Source organism: Cyclopterus lumpus, chromosome 17 (genome assembly GCF_009769545.1).
Source record: "Cyclopterus lumpus isolate fCycLum1 chromosome 17, fCycLum1.pri, whole genome shotgun sequence".
Classification (NCBI taxonomy): Eukaryota; Metazoa; Chordata; class Actinopteri; order Perciformes; family Cyclopteridae; genus Cyclopterus; species Cyclopterus lumpus.
The window spans coordinates 8077753-8097119 of NC_046982.1; the positions used below are offsets into that span (position 1 = coordinate 8077753).

The 19367-nt window shown below is 41.2% G+C and overlaps 1 protein-coding gene across 1 annotated transcript in view; it reads left to right on the forward strand.

Annotated features, from left to right (window-relative positions):
- tnr (tenascin R (restrictin, janusin)) overlaps window positions 1–19367 on the forward strand; it is an 80702-nt gene that overhangs the window by 4364 nt on the left and 56971 nt on the right. The window contains exons 2-6 of the mRNA XM_034555006.1: window positions 12292–12412; window positions 13875–14097; window positions 14245–14345; window positions 15285–15447; window positions 16168–16644. Coding sequence (XP_034410897.1) covers window positions 12329–12412; window positions 13875–14097; window positions 14245–14345; window positions 15285–15447; window positions 16168–16644 — 1048 coding nt within the window. The 5' untranslated portion in view covers window positions 12292–12328. The remainder of the gene's footprint in view (window positions 1–12291; window positions 12413–13874; window positions 14098–14244; window positions 14346–15284; window positions 15448–16167; window positions 16645–19367) is intronic.

Genomic DNA, 19367 nt, shown 5'->3' on the forward strand with positions numbered 1-19367 from the left:
CCTCTAGCAGGACCAATGATTCATGCCTAACCAGAGTGACTCCACCTGACCTCAGTCCATAATGGTGGACCCACCAATCCTACACTTCTGGGACAAACTGTTTATTTCTATATGTTACGATATGTTGGTAGTTTCAGGGAAAGACCGGAAATAACCCGTTTTAGAGACAGACACATGTATTAGTGTGTAACACAAGTTGCAACATTAACCTGATGCAACTTGTGTTGATTTATACATTTATGTGTGAATGGCATCTGTTGGTATAAATATTTGTTTTTCTTTGATATAAAGTAGATGCAGAGTCGGATGTGCGCACCCCCTCCCCCCAACAAGTGATTTAAATAATGTTTTTATTCCATCACATTTACCAACAAAATAATACAAACAAGCAACAACAAACAAGCCTTTTTTTTAAAAACATACTTACCATTACAGTAGATTATTCATGTTTTTTTTCAAGACAACATTTAGAAACATGGATAATGTCGCCACAAACACAGGCCGATCCGATTATGTCAATAAGACGTAATGCGGCACAAGCTTTAAAATAAACCACCTTTTGTGGTTCTCTGCTATTGAGCTGTTTATTTGGTAATTGAATACAATCCCGACTGAGCGCCGAGAGCACTTCCTCCTCTTCCCCTCGCTGTCGTGGCATTGAACAGACGACGGCGACAGAAGAACGTGTCAATCCTTTTGATCCTCCGTAGTTGCTTTATCGTCTCCGCACAGCTTATGGTATCGGATTATTGCTGCGTTTTGTGTGTCATTTCAACCCACCTTCAAATCACAGAAGAGAGGGAAAAAGAACCCAATAGCACAGGTGGGAGGAGGCCGACTTGTCCCCCCCCCCCCCTATTCACAGTATATGAAAGGTACAGGAGAACGTGCTGTCATCGCTGTCCCGCGGGAAGCAGAAGCCTTTGAAAGGGGAAGATGAAAGGACAGAAATGGCTGGCGAGAAAGTGGAGACAAACAGACAACAGCTCATGAGGTGACAGGCAGGAGGTTTTTGAAGTTCTTAGTCCATTCTTGTTTGTTTTAGGTCACGCCTGAGCAAGAAGATATAGGGGAAGAGACTGAAGGGAGGTGGAGGACTGTCAAACTCAGGCACTGACAGGCTGTTTGACGTGTGTTATGCAGGTACCACATAGAGGAGAGACGGATTGGAAAATCGTACTGAGCTCTGCAAACCTTGTACATGTGTTTTAAACACATACATATAAATACGAAAGAATAAGATATTTTTTTCTTTTGTTTTGTGCATTCTGCATTTGTTGACATGTGCTTAAATGGCATGCCTGAAATGCAAAGCAACCTTTGATTTAGTTTGCAAGCACTTTCTTTTATATATTATTATTTTATTCTTTCTGTCCATTCTAAAGTAACCAGCGGGCAGCTCTGAAAAGGAAAATGAGTTTGCTAAAAGCCATGTATTGTGTCAGGATAGAATAGAAGAACAGTGGGTATTCAGCTGCAACAGAAATGAGAGAGAGAGAGAGCGGGAGGAAGAAAATCCATTCAATCCCTCCTTACTCATAGTTGGTTGAACTCAAAAGGATGTAAGCATTTACCTTCCCTCTCTACATTTTTAACGGTCCTCTCATGCTCTGTCTCTCATCTGTCCATCTGTGTCTCTGGTGCCCTTTGTCTAAACCTCCCTTGTCCACTTTCCGGTGCTTTTCTTCTTTTCATCAGTCCGTCTGTCCGAATGCTTCCTTTGCTCTGTCTCTTTTAATATCTTTTGTTTTAAATGTGTAATGAGACCAGTAATCCTGCAGCTCAGGCCACACAAGACCACACAAGTCGAGTCCAAGACAGAGTCGAGGGCAACAATCTGTCCCAGAAGCTTGAGCTACAATGTAACCATTCAAATTATGTTGTCGTATGAGCGATGAATGGTATCTACAACATAAACTTTATAAATAGTTGGATTTGATCATGCAGGATCAGGAAACAGTAGTGCTCTCTTCTACGGCGCAGTGTAAATTGTAAATTGCAATCTGCTACGGTGCTTGCTTGCTCACCAATGCTGGTGACACTAACTACACAGCACAATTACGATAGAACATGACAATAAATGACACAATTCTTATAATTGATTGCACATCTTTCACAGACTAGGGCAGCAGAGGATGGATATGTAAGATGCTATGATCATCTCACACTTTTATCTTTCAAAATAAAAGTCTCCACAGGGTTTTCCTGAGCCAGCTGGCCCACTTCTGCAGTAATGGCCACAGCCTTAGCTAACAGAACAGTTGGTTAATTCTTAGATTACACAACTTCAGCTTTGCCTGACGTGAACATGTATCAAATAATACAATGCATCAATATATCAATTAACAAACCACGACCACAAACATCAAATGTTGTATTTGAAGAAAGAAACAATTTACAGCAATCAGCAACACCTTTGTAATAGTAATGTTGGCTTTGACATTGGATGTATATAAATATGATTTGATCTTGTATGTTTGCTGTGAACAATGACATGGATTAGATTATTTAATGTAGCTCATCATAAATGAGTTTATAAAAAAAAAAAACATCAGAAAATATGATACTGTACCTAATGTGCTAATTTAAGATACTGTACCTAATAAAGCTACATACAGAGTGTAGGAGCTAGAGATATTAGTATTTAATTATTTTATTCACAAGTAGTATTGTTTAATTATTCTAGTTGTTTGCTTATTTAGGTTAAATTGTTTGATATATTAGGATAGCTTTTTCTTTTGATAGTTTTTAGTTTAGTTGAATTCTTTGTTGTTGTTGTCTAGATATACTTAGTCTGTTGGTTGTTCATGTGTTTGTTAATTGGGTAACGCTGTGGGCACCTGTGGTTATATGTAGGAGTAGGCAGGTACAGGACCAGCATGCACCTGGGTAGGCCTATGGTTTTTTACCAGTGCAGGAGAGGCAGCGTGAGGAGTTGTCCTCTTGTTTGTTTGCTTGTTTTGTTTAGTTAAATAAATTAGCAGAAAAACGGATTCCTGAATGGACAATGTATTCTCTTGGCAAACAATTTGATTTATGTTTGTTTTTGATTCATCGGCCAAATGGCCACGACACAGAGTACTAACATTAAAATACCCCATGTAGACAATGTTTTTATAGGAGTATTTTAGTGGGATCTAGTTTTGAATTCTTGAGTTCTCTGATTAGATTGAATGCTGTCGAGCACTTCTTCGGTGCATGATATCTCGGTGCCCCCTGTGAACATTTGTTTACATCTTCCTTGATAAATCGGCCTCCGTGTGCAGCATGGAGCAGGCAGTCATCAGTGGCCTGAGGTTGTATTATTTGCTGTAGACTGAAATCCATTTCATGGTCCCATCTTTGCTCTGAAACCGCCCTGAGGAAGAGAAAAAGGCATGTGCAGCCCTCCGGTTTGCAGGAGCAGCCAATGAACAGCGCCCAATGGTCCTGAAAGACAAGGCAATTTGGTCAGAATGATGGGAATAATGAGAAAAAGCATTGTAATGGTGCCAGAGTGCAATTTACAAGGTAGAGAAAGAAAGAGAGACAGGGAGAGCTAAAAGGGAAGCAGGGACGGAGACAGAATAAAAGAACGGGAGAGAGAGCGATCACCCACACAAGAAAGCCTGGTATTGGTTTTGTGTTCGTGTTGAGGTGGCTGCACATTAACCTGTGCAAATGGAGGTTATGGCTTTACTTCCATACGGTGAGTAAGGAGCTGTTAACAAGGGTTGCTGCCACAGAAACAGAGTGAAAGATGGCATTGAACATAGGCGAGAGAAAAATGTAGTCTTTCCATCTTTAGTGTGTGGTTTTCAGATTGATAATCAGCCACTGATGCGTGAACATACCAGAATCACCTATATTGGTCAAGTATGTAAAGCACTAGGACTGTACTGACAGCATGTTATTATTATGTATATGTTATTATTATGTATATGTTATAATTATTTTCGAGGCTTCAGAGGCTTTTTAAACCCGCAGTCAAAGGGTTGTTTTTGAAATGCTAAAAGCCAATAAATACGGATTGAAGTTGAACATTTTTCATTTTCAAAATCCAGTGCATGTTTTTCTCTTTTCTAAATATTTTGACTTTTGATCTTTTTTTTGAACGGCGCTCTGGAGATATTTTAATTGTTTAGATCTTATGAGTCTGAAACAATCCAACATCGTCACCACTGACGTCTAATTCTTCAAATAGTATAGCACTGATTATATTAGTGTGGCTTACTGTTTTTCTGCAAATGTGCACAAATGCTGGGTTCAAACCGAATAAATAGACATGCAAAAAACACGAGAATGTTGATTAAGAATTTGAACGTCTTTGTAAATGTTGGGAATTATGTAATGTTCTATTCAGTACCTAAGTATGTGAAAAAATAGCGGTATATACTGTATATAAATAGTATATACTTAAAAAGAACCAATGGGATGTTTATATAATATATGTATAGTATTTATTCTGACAGTGTATATGTATATCTAAAAGATTCCTGCATAAAAACCACAAAATTATGTTTCAGGTTTATTGACAGTGTAAGACTGATTTAACCAGTCTGTAGAAGAACAGGTTTAAAAATTACTTTCAGGGATTAGGAAAATCCTCAGAGAAAGAAATAGAGAAAATGAAAAGCCTGTCAGAGACATAAAAGAAGATGGCAAAAATGACAACTAGAGATAATGAAAAATGAGAGCGGCAAATAAAAAAAGACGGAAGGTCATTTTCTGAAAGAGGTGAATAAAATTATGGGTGATGGAAAGTGTGAGTACGGCAAATAAATGTCCATTTGGCTGCCCTCCCCTCTCCCGACTCCACGTAATGACCCAGCGCTGTGACGCTGCAGAGCGGTGGCACGGCTTCAGCAGATGGATGGATCCCGTCCCCCCGGTACCAGTTCAGACGGGAGACCGACATCCAGCCTGCAGCGTCTTAAAACAGAGGCAGCACGTGATGCCGTCCCTCGCACTAACTGCTGGTGATCACAGTGCCTCTCTGAGCGGCCGTGTGTGTCAGCAGCTGGGAAGGCACTGGAGATTACCCTCGCAGCTGGATTACAGAAGGCGATCGCTTCATTAAACATTTTCACTGTCCTCCTCTCGACTCATAAAGGGATAGTTGCAATGAGCTGCTCCCAAGGCTGACTTATCGGTTCTCGCTGAGCCCCCCGAGGGCGGCAGAGAGGAACGAGACCACATACACAGATTGAGACATATGTCTGCCGGGCAGACAGCAAGTACTTAGTCGAGAGGCAACACTCTAAAAAGCCCTGTGGCCATGGGAAGAGAGCTGCACACACACACACCTATACACACACACACACACACACACACACATACAGTGAGAGTTAATGAAGCTTTCCACTGCATATCCCTTCCTTAATCCAATGGGGATGTTAATCTCCTGTGATTCCCTAACTGCTGATACACACACCCACACACGCATTTATTCAAAAGGAGGCGGTGATCAGAGAGCAGTGGAGGCATTCAGCGGCTGGATGGATGAGAGGGTTACCAGGTTGTCATTGGCAACCATTTTGAGAAATGTGTAATCAAGTCTGGGTCTTTGGTTGTTGGCATCAGTTTCAACCACCTTCTTTAACATATAAGAATACGGACAGAAAAACATGCAATCCAGTCTCTTTACAGACAGATTGGAGGTCGTCCTCTCTGAAAGTATACGGGATGATAGACAAACTGATGTTGGTGTCACTTGAGGAACCCACAATCACAGACTTCACCGCTGATGGGCCAATAGATCTGTGGTGGGAATCGGCACAAAGGTCCAGACAACCAACATTTGAAAGGAAGAGAATGGATCAACAAGCAACCAGTTGCTTGCTTATTTAGCAGTATGCTCTTTTTGTCCTGCTTTCCTGTTTCTCCTGAACCCTCTTGCCATTTGTCCTCCTTTGTTCATTATTAAATCCCTCTAATCATTTTATTCTAACTCCTTTTAAAGGGTAATTTACACTTTACTTTATATATCGTCTGTTTATCATATCAACATGGTGCTCTAAATGCAATCTGTACAAGGTGTTTTGAGAGTAAGTTTGTGGGTACGAGAAGTCTTGACCCATGGTGACCTTTACCATCCACTTGGCCTCGCTGAAAAGCTGCAAGCACAATACACTCCCACGAGTCATGGGTCCTTTCACTCATCCGCGGTGAGGGAATCATTATGGATGAGCAGCGCTTACAGCAGCTGTTAATACTGTTGTGGTAATAACAAGCTGTCATCTTTTTGTTGCTTCCTCTCAAGGAGCCATGAAAGACACCTCTTCACACCTCCAGTGAAAACTGAGAACAAGCTGTACAGCACTATTAAGCCTTGTGATTTGAGCCAACTGCAGGTTACGGCCAGAACCGCTATGTTCACGTTATTTCTTCATTGAATTTTTTTGCAATGCCACGTATTTCAGAGCGTCTATTCTGCGCCCAGCGCCTCACGTTGTGTTTATTCCGTGTCATAGTAACCAAACACAACCAAAGCTGTGAAGAAAAGAAAAAAGGGAACGATACCGAATTACATTGAATTACACTCGCATTGGTAAATAGTTAGAATAGCATAAACAAATGAACGGTTTTCTCCAGCTTGAGGGACGTACAGTCAGTGGTGACCTTATAACATAGTTCATTAAAATTGCCAGCTTCTCTAAACACTGAATGACTGCAGCTGAATATGTGAAGTATGCAGACTGGGTCAAGAGGTTCAGCTGCGTTCATCAGCGAGATGTGTGATGTTATAGTTGCTGTTTCTGCCACAGACTGTACAGTGGATACATTAATAAACAAAAGGTGTGCAGTGCGCTGTCTTTAGAAAGAAAGCTGTCACTGAGAGAGGTCAAAGGAAAACACAAGGGAGGAGAGGAACACGTGAGGGCATGAGGGCTCTGAGTCATCTCCGGATGAGTCAAGAAACATGACGGGGACATCTGCTGTCCCATCAGATTTAAGGGACTGAAACAGGGGAGAGAATGTGTGGCTGAAAAACTAAAATCAATGATGATATTATATTAAAGAGGCAGAATGGACCAAAACCCCTAATGAAATAAATGTATGCCTCTAAGAATTAGATTTTCTTCTGGGGAACAATAGGATCCTCCTATCCACTAGTTCAAAACACACATGTTGAACATTAAACAAGGCTGGCTAGCAATAGATTCAGTTGGTGAAACTGTAGTTAGGAAACGGTAGTTAGTTCAGTGGATTAGCTTCAAGAATCCAACAATAATGGTCAGTAGCATTTTTTTTCTTTCTTTTGTTGTTTTCTAAAAATGAGTTGACAACTAAATACAACAAATGTCAAAGCCAAAAGAAGAAATGCAAAACATGCAAGATCCTTTCACATTGAACTCAAACTGGATATGTTTGTCCTCATCCACAATATGTTTCCAGTTTTCTTTATTCTGTATCAGATACATTACATAGGGCATGCTTTGTGTTTACGAGTGTAAGCACTAATGACTGTTCGTGCACCTTTGGGGGCTATTTGTGAAAGATCAGACACTAATGTAATGGTATTGCTCTGTAAATGTTTATTTTTCTCCCTCAGGAAAACGCTGAGTAGTTTAATTGTCTTTTTCGAATAGCTAATGTTCCCAGCAAGCAGTTTCTCTTAATATCTGTCATTTACTTTGTTAAGCCAGGATCTGTGGAGACGCCGAGCACTTTCTTTAATAACTATATTTAAATAAAAGATAGCCTTTAGAATTCTACATTAAAATATCTTCACACTAATTTATACATTTATTGATTATTTAGGGATTGGAAATATCATTACCAGAATTTACCACATTTAAAAACATTTCTCTCAGTTTTTTCCTGTATTTTTAGCCTTCTTTACTATAAAAGTCGAGCTACACTTTTTTGTCATTTAGCTCTGAGCACTACCCAGCAGCACATGTGGGTCCACAGCTTGTGACGAGACTCTTTTTGAATTACGCACAAAGATTGGATTACTATATCAGTGTTATTGCACTGTGCATTTTTAAATTCAATTCTCTTTTGATATCGACTCTCCCGCCCGTAAACCACGATGGGATGAAAGAGAAAGATATTGTCAAAGATTCAAGAGAAAATTATCAAAAGCTCCCCTCAGAGAGAAATGTAATCTAACAAAGATGAAAAAAAGTTACCGACGAGATCAAAGTGTTTTTCTTTTTTTCCATTCAACTTTTCAGCACGTTGCTTTTTTCGGGGTTCATTTTACAGTTGGGTGGCCTCTTTTGTATAGAAGGAATATTTGTACCTTCTCCTCTGTGACGCTGCATTAAGTGTCCTGATGCTTTTTATTATAATTGGAACAGGCAGTTTCATTTCGGCCCCACAGGGGATGAAGTCCTCCGATTTATCTCAAGAAAATACACAACGTGACAGTATTGTTTCAGAGCATTCTCAGACAAAGACACACACGATATTTAGCTGTGAATAAGTGGCAACACACATACACTGTCATGCTCACTCACTTTCCCTATGCGGCTTCCCATTTTTCATAATTGCACATTTTCCAAAGTGTCTCTAGATTGAGAGGATGATTGCTGACAGATCTAATTACCATCAAGCAGTCGGAGATATAAAAATGAAAGGCTAAAAACACTCGATACATGACAGTGTAATTATGTGCTTCTGTGTGCGTGTATTTGTGGATATGACTGAGAATGCAGCAGTACTGTATTTGAAGGCGTATGTATCAGTGCACTCGGTTTCGTGTTGGATAATGTGCTCGTGTGCGTGCGTGTTCTCTCTGCTGGAAAATAAAAGTGAGTAAGTTAAGCCAGTTTTTAGTGCCTGCAGCATGTTGATTCTCTTCACTATGAATGAGTGGGTCTGTCCTTAATTGAGCCTCCGTGAAAAACCTCCTCTCGTTGTGCGATGAAATGCTCGTGGGCATCAGCCTGCACCATGACCCATTGAGTAAAGTATAACCCTGTGACTTTGAAACTTTTTCCAACTTGTGTCATTGCCAGCGTAAAAAACTATGTATAGGGTTGTGTTAATGCACTGTATGAATCTATATTTGGAAAGTGTGTAAACGCATTATGCCTTAAAGCAAGACTTCACTTTTTTCTATAGTGAGATAAGAAGGTTGCATGACACCTCCTATCTCACGATACATCTATTTTTACCTCTGCTTCCTTTGTCGTAGAGAAGAAGCTTCAGAATGTGATATGATTAACGTAGATAACGTCTGAAATACCAGTAGGGCTTTTTAAGCTCATTTATTTATGTATTTATGGGTGTAAATGTTTGTATTCATTTATTGTCAAAGGCACAATGTAGATTATTCAAGGTAAAAAAAATGTTTTCCCTGTACCAAAACACATCGTTCTTTCCATGAAATTATTTGATGATTATAAACCTTTAAAGTGTTCTCCTTGTGTTGCTTTATTTTTCTGACCAAAAGCCGTTAACCGATCATTAACCGCTAACCGACGAGATAGTAACCACACGCGCGGGTGCTGTGGTTGAAATGCTAACAAGCTGCCCAACGGTTACGATAAGCTTTTCCATCATTTACCGCCAGCTGCAGTGTACAACATGTCCTGATTAAAGTGAAGGGCGTTAGCACCGAAGCTAGCCTCACTTCTATAGCCCAGGCTCACTCAAGGTGAGCTGATGTAAGTGACACGCTGTCCCTCAGAGTTTTGCTCAGGTACCACAAAAAAAGAACACAATTGTCATTGTCTCTTAACGGTCTATAAGTTAATTATTAACATCCTGTGATCCTTTTTCAAAATGATGTTTATGTGTTTAGTGAAAACAAAAGTCGACAGATTCATTGTCAGTGGATTGTATTGGCCTCAAACCCAGTATTGGCCGGGCTCTAGTGACACGCAGTGACACGACATCACGGCAACCAGGGACGGACCAATTGATCGGCTGAACATTTGGCGTCAGCTGATATTCGCCTTGTTTACCGTCATCGCCCTCTCAGCAAGTTCGATGACATTTGCTGCTGGCAGCCGTAACAACTTTGCTGACCACTTTGTTCAGCTCTGAGGCTCACATCTTGGATAAGAGCGCTGCTTATCATGCATCTTACTTAGTCGTAGGCTGCCAGTGACTTTTTTTCCTCTCCTTTTATCATTAATATTCAAAGGAGGTGGTGCACTGTGTGATTATTTTTCTTTCATAGAGGCTCATGTTCATTACTAAAGGTTTCCGCCTAATGGAAACACAAAAATATTGTATTCTGTGTGAAAAACTAAGAGGTGAAAGATAATGTGTTCATTTATTTATTTATATTTTGCTTTTCAAAATGTTCTTCACATTTTCTTTATGTTTCATTAAAAAGTGTTACATAGACACTGTAAAGTGCAGGCTGAAATGCCCTTTCAAGCAATTCTGTTTTCCCCCAAAATAATCTCTTTCATGTGACAGAAGGTTATATTAAGGTTACTTTTTCATACATTCATATGATTGGATTTGTGCTCATTAAAAGAGAGTATAATAAAGGGCTGAATACATTTACAACGGTTATTGTTGTGATGAAGATTTCATTGTTCCCCTGGCACAGAAGGGGGGATAATAAATTACACAACAAAAATATCGGCATCTGCTTTTGGCAAAATTCTTATCCTAAACATCGTATCAGGCTCAAACTCCACATCGGTGCATCGCTCGTGGCAACGGTTGATCCGGGAGCTGTTTTGCACCATGCTTGCTCCAGGAAGTGAACGAAGCGTCCGTGTAGTGCCATAAATCATCATCACGTGTTTTAAGGCTGCATCGACTGAAGCTAGCCGAGCGGACGCTGCTTTAACTAACGGCTTTGAACAAGAAGCTTCCAGTTGGCTTTCTCCATCGCACTCCTCCATCATCAGCATGCTTCTCATTTGTTTGGTGTATTCGCCAGTTAAACGGCTCGTGTCGTGTCAGACAGCAGCATGCTACAGGGGGGAGGGTTTTAACGTAGAAAATGTTCCATATCCTCAGTGTAGAGCGAAGACATTTGTTGGGAGTCCAGTCTGTCAAGGACAAAGTCATTGTTAAAAGAATTGGTCTGAAACGAGGCGTGCTGTAGATTGATCAGCAGCTATCTTTCCCCTATGGGACTTTCATGATGTACTGTGTGTGTCAACATCCTTTGTGTGAGTGGTTCTGTTCACCACACACATACACAACCTCGTACACGTACACCGAGGTTGTTCCACTTTGCCTTGATGCTCAGGCGGGTGCCAAAGATCTGGAGAGTGAAGTGTGACTGTGTGAACAGTGAGACCATGCATCAATTACAAAAAAAAGAAAGCCAACAACACACCTTTTATGTTCCCTCGATGAGACAAACTTAAAAGGACGCCTGACTCACACAAACTTTTTTTTTCTCATTCATGTGTAGATACACAGATGTTTTCGCGTTTCCACCCTAAACGATCAAAAAAGAAGGCTGAGCCAGTTAGGTGTGATAAGAAGACTTCCATCTGGCCCTCACAAACGGCACCAGCCGAGAGCAGTAGCCTGACTCACCAACATGAGGTGCATTGTGCTCATGAAAGAGGCTCATTTGTGAGATTTGTTTTCTCCCATTTGAGCAGTCTTCTGCCCACCCATACAGAAATGAACATGCTAAATCTCAGGGGAATCATGCTCGAATGTACCGCTGTGACACCTGAACGCACCCACATTTAGGTGATTTTCAGTCCTGTCCTCGTACTTTCAATCCACGAGCTGTCAACACACTTTGCAAGATGGATCTCTACAGTTTGAGTGAGATGTTTGATTTGGCTACTGATGGTGACACAACTCAATGAAGTCAAATAGCCACATTAAAGGCAAACCTCAGCTCAGCACCGTTTTAGCTGTACTGATGTGTGACTGTCGGCTTGAAGGATCAACGTCAGTTTTTCCTTCGAGTGGCTTTTATTTCAGTGTGTCCTTGTTCTCACTTCCACATACAATGGAGAGGGGATTACAGCGACATCACTCAAACCATTTCTCTGCTGAAATCCATCCATCAACTACCTGAGAAATATTTATGTATTCCTCCCAAGTGGAAATATGAACTATTTGGTATTGCACAGTGAAATACATTCCACAATCCTTTGAGCAGTTTCTCATTGTTTTCCCCTAAAGCCAATTATTTACCTTCAGATCAAATACATTTATTTACCATTTACAGAGGATAAGCAGAAAGCAGTGGGACTGAAAACACACCTCCACACACACACACACACTTATATAGTTCCATGTTGTCACACCTCACAACTACAGTGGATCAGCTACATTATGTATTTTTAATGCAACACAAACAACACCACTGATGGCATTTTCTCTCCTCCCACCTGTTTTCTTCCCCTCATTCATCCGCAGGTGTGATTGCACAAGAGTGGTGAGGTTTCTTCCGAGCATGCCACTGGCACAACAGCATCCCAGGGCCACTGTGCCCACAGCAGTCTGGATCCTTGCTTTTGCTCTGTTCCTTGCTATCCAGGTAAAATGTGATAGGTACAAAATAACCCTGTCCATTTTTTCATTTTTCCTTAAGCTGCCCAGGGCTTTTTTTCCCCCATGTAAATTATTTATTTTCAATCTACTATTTTTGGCAGCCACGTTAATCACTTGACTCGTGCACAAATACACACTGACCAGTCTGAGTATCAGAGACAGGTGGTGATTTGCTGTTTAGTGTTGTTTTCCCTGTACATTGCTCCTACAAAGTAAACCTTTTTTTTGTTATAAGGGACCGAGCACACAGTGTTACAGTTGATCGTTCACGAAGCCCCACTTTCCATAGTTCCTGTTGCTATGTCTGTCACGCTTTCCATTCTTGTATTGTTATGCACATATGCATTCGGCTGTGATAATGGTGGCCGATTTACTACTCAAAACTCTCAGTAATGAATAGCTGCCAGATAGAGGTAGACAAGAGCAGGTTACTCATTTCTAGCCAGTGACCGTTCATGTTGTCGGCTAAAATGTCAACAGCTGTACTTACCCAGCCACCTTGCTAATTAAGCTACATTTAGCCCCATTAGTTGGTTGAAAAGGTTGTCTCTGGCTTCCAACTGTTGTTTAAAAATGTAGTCTTGTAAAAAGAGTTATTTACCCTCTGCTGCTGTAACCCTGTAAGTTTCACCACTGCGGGACTAATAAAGGATTATCTCATTTTATCTTATCTTATCTTACATTTGATAGCTACATACACAGCGTAAGAACAAAGCTGCATGTGAAACATAACCAATTCATGAGCTATGAGGACTTGGAAAGCAGGAAACAGCATCGTTTGTGTACAGTATTGCAGTGTAGTGCTATTTAGTATTCAGAGTAAGATAAGATAAAAGGTAAGATTACAAATTATTATTACTTATTTTACTTTACTCTGATATTATTACTTGGCTGCTCACATAGTTTTTTAGGCTTTTACAATAAGGACTTTGGAGAGTGTACGCTTCCTCAAATAGCAAGCTGCTAACGTTAGCTGAAACGCTAACAGCATCCAGGACTTGGTCCACACAGTGAGGAAATACTGCACCTGTGACCCAAAATCCAATGTAGTTTGGAAGTGATGCGTGGTTAGTAGGAAGCTACTTTAGCAGACATGCTAACATTTGAGAAGAAGATGTCATATTCTAAAGGATGTTATAAAAACAGTGCTATATTTTCTGCTTTGTATTCTTTCTCCCTTGAAACTTGCTTTATCCAATCTGAGAAATGATATGTGCATTCTGCCGGACAAAAATAAAGCAGAATCTTAAAATACTGAACTAGATCTTTTGCGAATTACCCCAAATTTGAATGTAAAAAAAGTGATAAAGTCTGTCTTACACTGTGTATTAGTGTCATCTTGGGTTTTTGTCCCCCCTGGGTTGTTATCTTAGTCTTCACTCCCTGAGTGAAACCCTGAGTCCGAACCACGTGCTGTGTTTCGTGTTTCATATTGTCTCTCTCTCCAGGGCGCCGCTCATGCTGCTCCATCAGGGGACAACAAGCTGGTTCGTACCACCAGAGTGAGGCGACAGACCCCGGGGAGGGATCAGCCCCCCTCCGATTCCTCAGCCAACGAGAGCCTGCGGGAGCAACCCGTGGTCTTTAACCACGTCTACAACATCAATGTACCCTTGGAGTCTTTGTGCTCCGTTGACCTGGACGCCTCCGCACCACCTGCCCCAGGGGATGGTGAGGGCTTCTCATCGATCCAGTGCTTGGGTTTAAACTTGCTATAGTTATCTTATCTATTGTCCTGAAGGCTCCTCTTGTTCACATAGAGACACGCAAACGGGTGGTTTTTAGACACTTTCAAGACCTATCCTTTTTGATCCAAAGGTTCTCGTGCTGAGTTGGGGTCCAGACCTTCTGTGGAGGGACCGATGGATCCCAGTCGACCAACAGAATACACGGAGCAGACGCTGGATGCAGACAGCCAGGTATGTGTCAGAGCAATATTTTGTTTATAGAAATTAGGATGACACAAGAGTGAGGTGAGTGATTTAGACAGACTGCCTCAGAAATGACAACAAAGGCGTCATCTAAAAGACAACATCTGTTTCACCACTCGTATTAATTTACATACTGATGTTTATGCTGATATGCTGTTTCGCTGAGAAATAATTAAAGCGTAACTTCACCCAAAACCAAAACAAAAGTGCTGAATCTTTTGAGTACAGGCAACAGAGACATGTGGTCTAAAACAATTGATAGACCAGTTTTTAAGATGGAAAAAGTTACAACATTAAAACCTTAATGGAATATCGTCCCTAATGCACCATGTGTCAGATTTCTCCAAAATGTGTCTTGAATAACAAGGCGAACACTGCACACAAATGAAAACATAAATCACAAACTAGCCATAACCCACACCTTTATTGTCAATCAATATGCTAATCTTCCAGTTATATTCTTATTTTAGCCACAAGTGTACCACCTCCCACTGAAATCTCACACATGACCCTGTTGAGCTTGTTTGTAGGTGCCTACACTGGTTTGCACTCATTAGAGCGGCCACCCGTTGCTCTTACTGTTGGGGAGAGGTGGATAATGTCATACGTTTCTATGGACATTTGGATATTTTTTATTACACCATAAAAACTGACGCTGCCCTCAGTTCTCCCTGACAGACAAAACAATAACCTTTTTTTGGACCACTTTTCAAACCTAGAAGGCTACGTGTGATGCTTAAAATAACATTTGGGTAAAGTATCACTTTAGAGTTAACACAATCAGTATATATATAAATTGCCCTTCCTATTTAATTTGCTAAGATGCCACCTCTTAACCAAAGTCTCCTTCTTCTTGTTCTTCTTGTTCTTGTTCTTGTTCTTGTTCTTGTTCTTCTTCTTCTTCTTCTTCTTCTTCTTCTTCTTCAGGTAACATTCACTCACCGTATCAACATCCCAAAAGCTGCATGCGGCTGTCCGGCAACAACCACCATCCAGCAACTTGCCACCAGGGTGGAGATGCTGGAGAGAGAAGTTTCCGTGCTCAGAGCTCAGTGTGGGTCTGGATGCTGTGGGGAGAGCTCAGCCATGGGTGAGTGCTGTTAAACAAGGACAACAACGTGTATGGATAAAGCTGGAATATATAGTCTTTTGTTTCCACAAAAGAACCTGCTGGTGTCCACCGTTAAGCTTTTGAAAGAAAAGATACAAAAAGCTGCAAGACATTCATTCAATACACAGTCAGTCTCATATGTGAGGAAAGAAAAAAACGAAGGTTTAAGATAAGTAAAAGATGTAGAAAAGAACCTGATAATGCTGGAGGGCGAACACGCAGTCTCGGTCTAAAAGGTGTGGAGAAACCTTTGCGACTGGGACACATTTTGTTCACTATTCAGGAGATGCTGCCATTATAATATGAGGGGACGAGAATGGATACAGTTATAGGCTATATTACGGTTAAAGGATCCGCTCTATTGACACTGTCACCCCATTCAAATATTTTCTGAAAATGCTCCATCTCTTCAGTGGGAATATGATTATCTCCAACAGTCACGATGTGAATCAGAATGAGGATGAAATGATCAGCTGCAGAGGACGCTGCCGAGATGGAAATGCACAAAATGCGACAGGTTTTCAACGATGTCTTGTCTTTCTAGCACTCAGTCCTAATGCGAACATAAAGAGGATTGGATGTGTAAAAGTACAAGTAATATTCCTCCGAAACCGAACTATCCCTTCAGGTTTGATTGCATTGCCATCTTTTGAATCGAGCGTCTGTTTTGTCACATAACAACGTAAACATTTTTTCCAGGTCATTTGGACTTTGTCCCAGGCTGCAGCGGCCATGGCAGCTTCAGCTTTGACCTTTGTGGCTGCATCTGCGAGGAAGGTTGGGCTGGCAAAAACTGCTCCGATCCCCGGTGCCCGGACGACTGCTCCGGCCAGGGCGTGTGCGTGGAAGGGGAGTGTGTGTGTGACCGCGACTTTGGAGGCGACAACTGCTCAGAGCCGCGATGCCCCTCAGACTGCTCGGGCCGCGGGCTCTGTATCGACGGAGAGTGTGTGTGCGAAGAGTCCTTCACCGGGGAAGACTGCATGGTCGGGAGGTGTCTCAACGACTGCTCGGACCAGGGACTGTGCATCAACGGGACGTGCCACTGCAGGCCCGGCTACGTGGGGGAGGACTGTTCGCTGGTCTACTGTGCCAACAACTGCAGCAAGAAGGGAGTCTGCAAGGAGGGATTCTGTGTCTGCCAGGATGGCTTCGCAGGAGATGACTGCAACTCTGGTAGGCTATTACTTCTTCAGTTTGATCCTCTTGACTGTTATCAAGCACTAAAAGTAGTTTGTAAGACATGTGTGCCTCAATTCTCCCGACGCGGAAACTCCTTTCCTGTAAAACTTGCTGTCAGTGTGACCAGGATCAAGTAACTATCTCCGAGGTTTATTTGGGTGGTGACATAGAAAATGGCATTTCAATGTGTCTTTTATCCGGTTGACCTACAGTGTAGGAGAAAAAATATATATAAAAAAGAACTGATTTGTGAAAGAAATGCAGTACAAAATGCTTGAAAGGAAGATAGATAAATAACACCACCAACATGTAAGCTAAAATCGAGTTTTGGACTCTCTTACACTTTAGATGTCCTCAGAATGGGATTTCCAGTAACGTGGTGTTTGGACTGGATTCTCATAGCGATGGGTGTCCTCTATACTGGTGTGAACACCAGGTGTTAAAGATATGCTACAAAATGTCTGATTTGTTTTTTCTCGAGCCCAAAGTGACGTCTTTAAATTATCTGACCAACATTTTAAAAAGCTAAAGATATACATTTTACAACCAGGGATGCAAACTACTTGCTTTTTGGCGAATGTAGCTTTTGTTCACGTCAGTTTGGGTGAATCCAGATCCAGGTTTCTTTTGTTATACACCACTCGCTCGCTGCTCTGTATGGCTCAGACAGCTGATTACGCACTTCAGTCAATCCACCAACTCCTTATTTTATTAATTATTTTCTAATAAAATAGTTCTGATCAACAAGCTGCCATCTGTTATGCATTTATATTTCCTTCCATTTCAAAACAATGCAAGCATGACAATTGAAACAAGCCTGTGTATCAGTCCCGGTCTTTAGTGTTTGACAAATATTAGCAAAATAATTTCTGACAAAATAGATTAACTTCATTTATTTGCATGGACAGGGGACATCTTCATTATACAGGCTACTTGGGGAAAAACAGATGGCCTTCATTTTATTTCCAAGCAAGTAAGTAGTAAAAACCTTGCTAAAATAACCTTGCTTATTTCCATTGAAGAGAGTGCATTTACATTTCTAGTAAAATAATACTGAAATAATCATCGTGGCATGTCTTGATAGACCTTACAGTCAAGGTGTCAATACATAAATCATAAAAGCTAATACATAAGGTCTAATTGGCAGGAATAGGCATATTTCTGATTAGCTATTTACAGACTGTGTAGGCTAAAACACACTTGAAGTCTAATTCTCTACAATACAACTCATTAAAATATGCAATAATTAGGATCACTGTCAATGATGGAAGAGTTGCAATAGTCTAGCCGTGAGATGACCAGAGCCTGGACAGAACCTGTGCCGCCTTCTGAGTGAGTGGGACAGGTGAGTTGGTTGAAAAATTGATCTTTATGCCCAAAATCATTCTCTTGCTGACTATCATATTCTCACTGGCTGGCCACTCCATGCCCTTGTGGAATGTATATAAGCATACAGCACAGGCCTTCGTTACGTGGTTATGTGATGTTACGATGTTGCATTCTTTTTTTCACGGTCAGTGTGTTTTCATCCCTGACAAAGATATGAAACTGTTTAGAAATACGACATATTACTGAAAACAATTGTAAATGTGGATACATTTTCAAAAGATTGACTAATTGATCAAGCAACTAATTCATCTGAGCCCTTAAAACAATATATAACAAACAAAATACAATGGATCCGTGTGCCATGAAGTGCTGAGAGTTTGCAGATGGATTACAGCCACAGTGGGAGATTTCATTCATCTGCACACCTTCAATAAGAATAAAGGAAGCAATTAATTCAACCGCCAAGCGTAGTGTTTAGATAAACCTTCTTACCCATGATGCTCTGTGCTACCTACAGAGCAGGTAGATGGATCTGGATCTGTTTTTGATGGATTTGTTCCATAGATTTATTGCAACGCTTTCTCACTCTCTCACTGCTACAGCAGGCAGGTACACAGGTCTGAATGCTAAGCACCGTCATTTTCAGCATTCGTGCAGGCCTGAAAAACAAACCCCTCTGTGCTTCAAAGGCAGTTGGCGGGTCACGTGACCTGCCAGACATCAGAAGGTGTTACAGCATTTATCAAAAGCCCCATTCATCCTGGGAGAGAGCTGCTACATTAGCGGCAGCTGAGACAGTTCTGAGTCGTGCTCGCCTTTTTTGTTCACAGCAAACTCTTCACGCCAAAATATCAGATGCTGCCCTGCCGTCTGAGGCAGCTGTCAACAAAGTAAAGGATGAGGACAGACAGAAGAGCTGCCATCCCGTCAAATATCCATACAAAGTGAGGGAGTCCAAATTGCTTATTTCTTTGCAATTAGCGGCTAAAATAGCCAATGCTGGTAGGGGGTAGTTTGCTGAATACTAAACAAAGCAGTTCAATTACCAGAGACCTGTAGGGTGACAGGCTTAAGTATTTCATGTTATCAAAAGCTCAAGAAAGCGGGATGCATTTTTGCTCCATTACGGTGGCCAATATTCCCCCTCTATGACAAATTACGGATGCTGTTGAATTTAAATGGGATGTTCCAGGCGTTGGATACAGTAAATCTTTACAAACAAATGCATCCACCCACAACGCAGAGATCAACTAGTGCTGAAGAGTGGCATTTCATTCCACAATCATTTCAATGAGTCGTGATGCTGCAGTTGAAAAGGAGCGGTGACATCCTCGCGTTGTTGACACCCTCTGAGTGCGGCAGTGGAGACAACTGACATTTATTCGTGG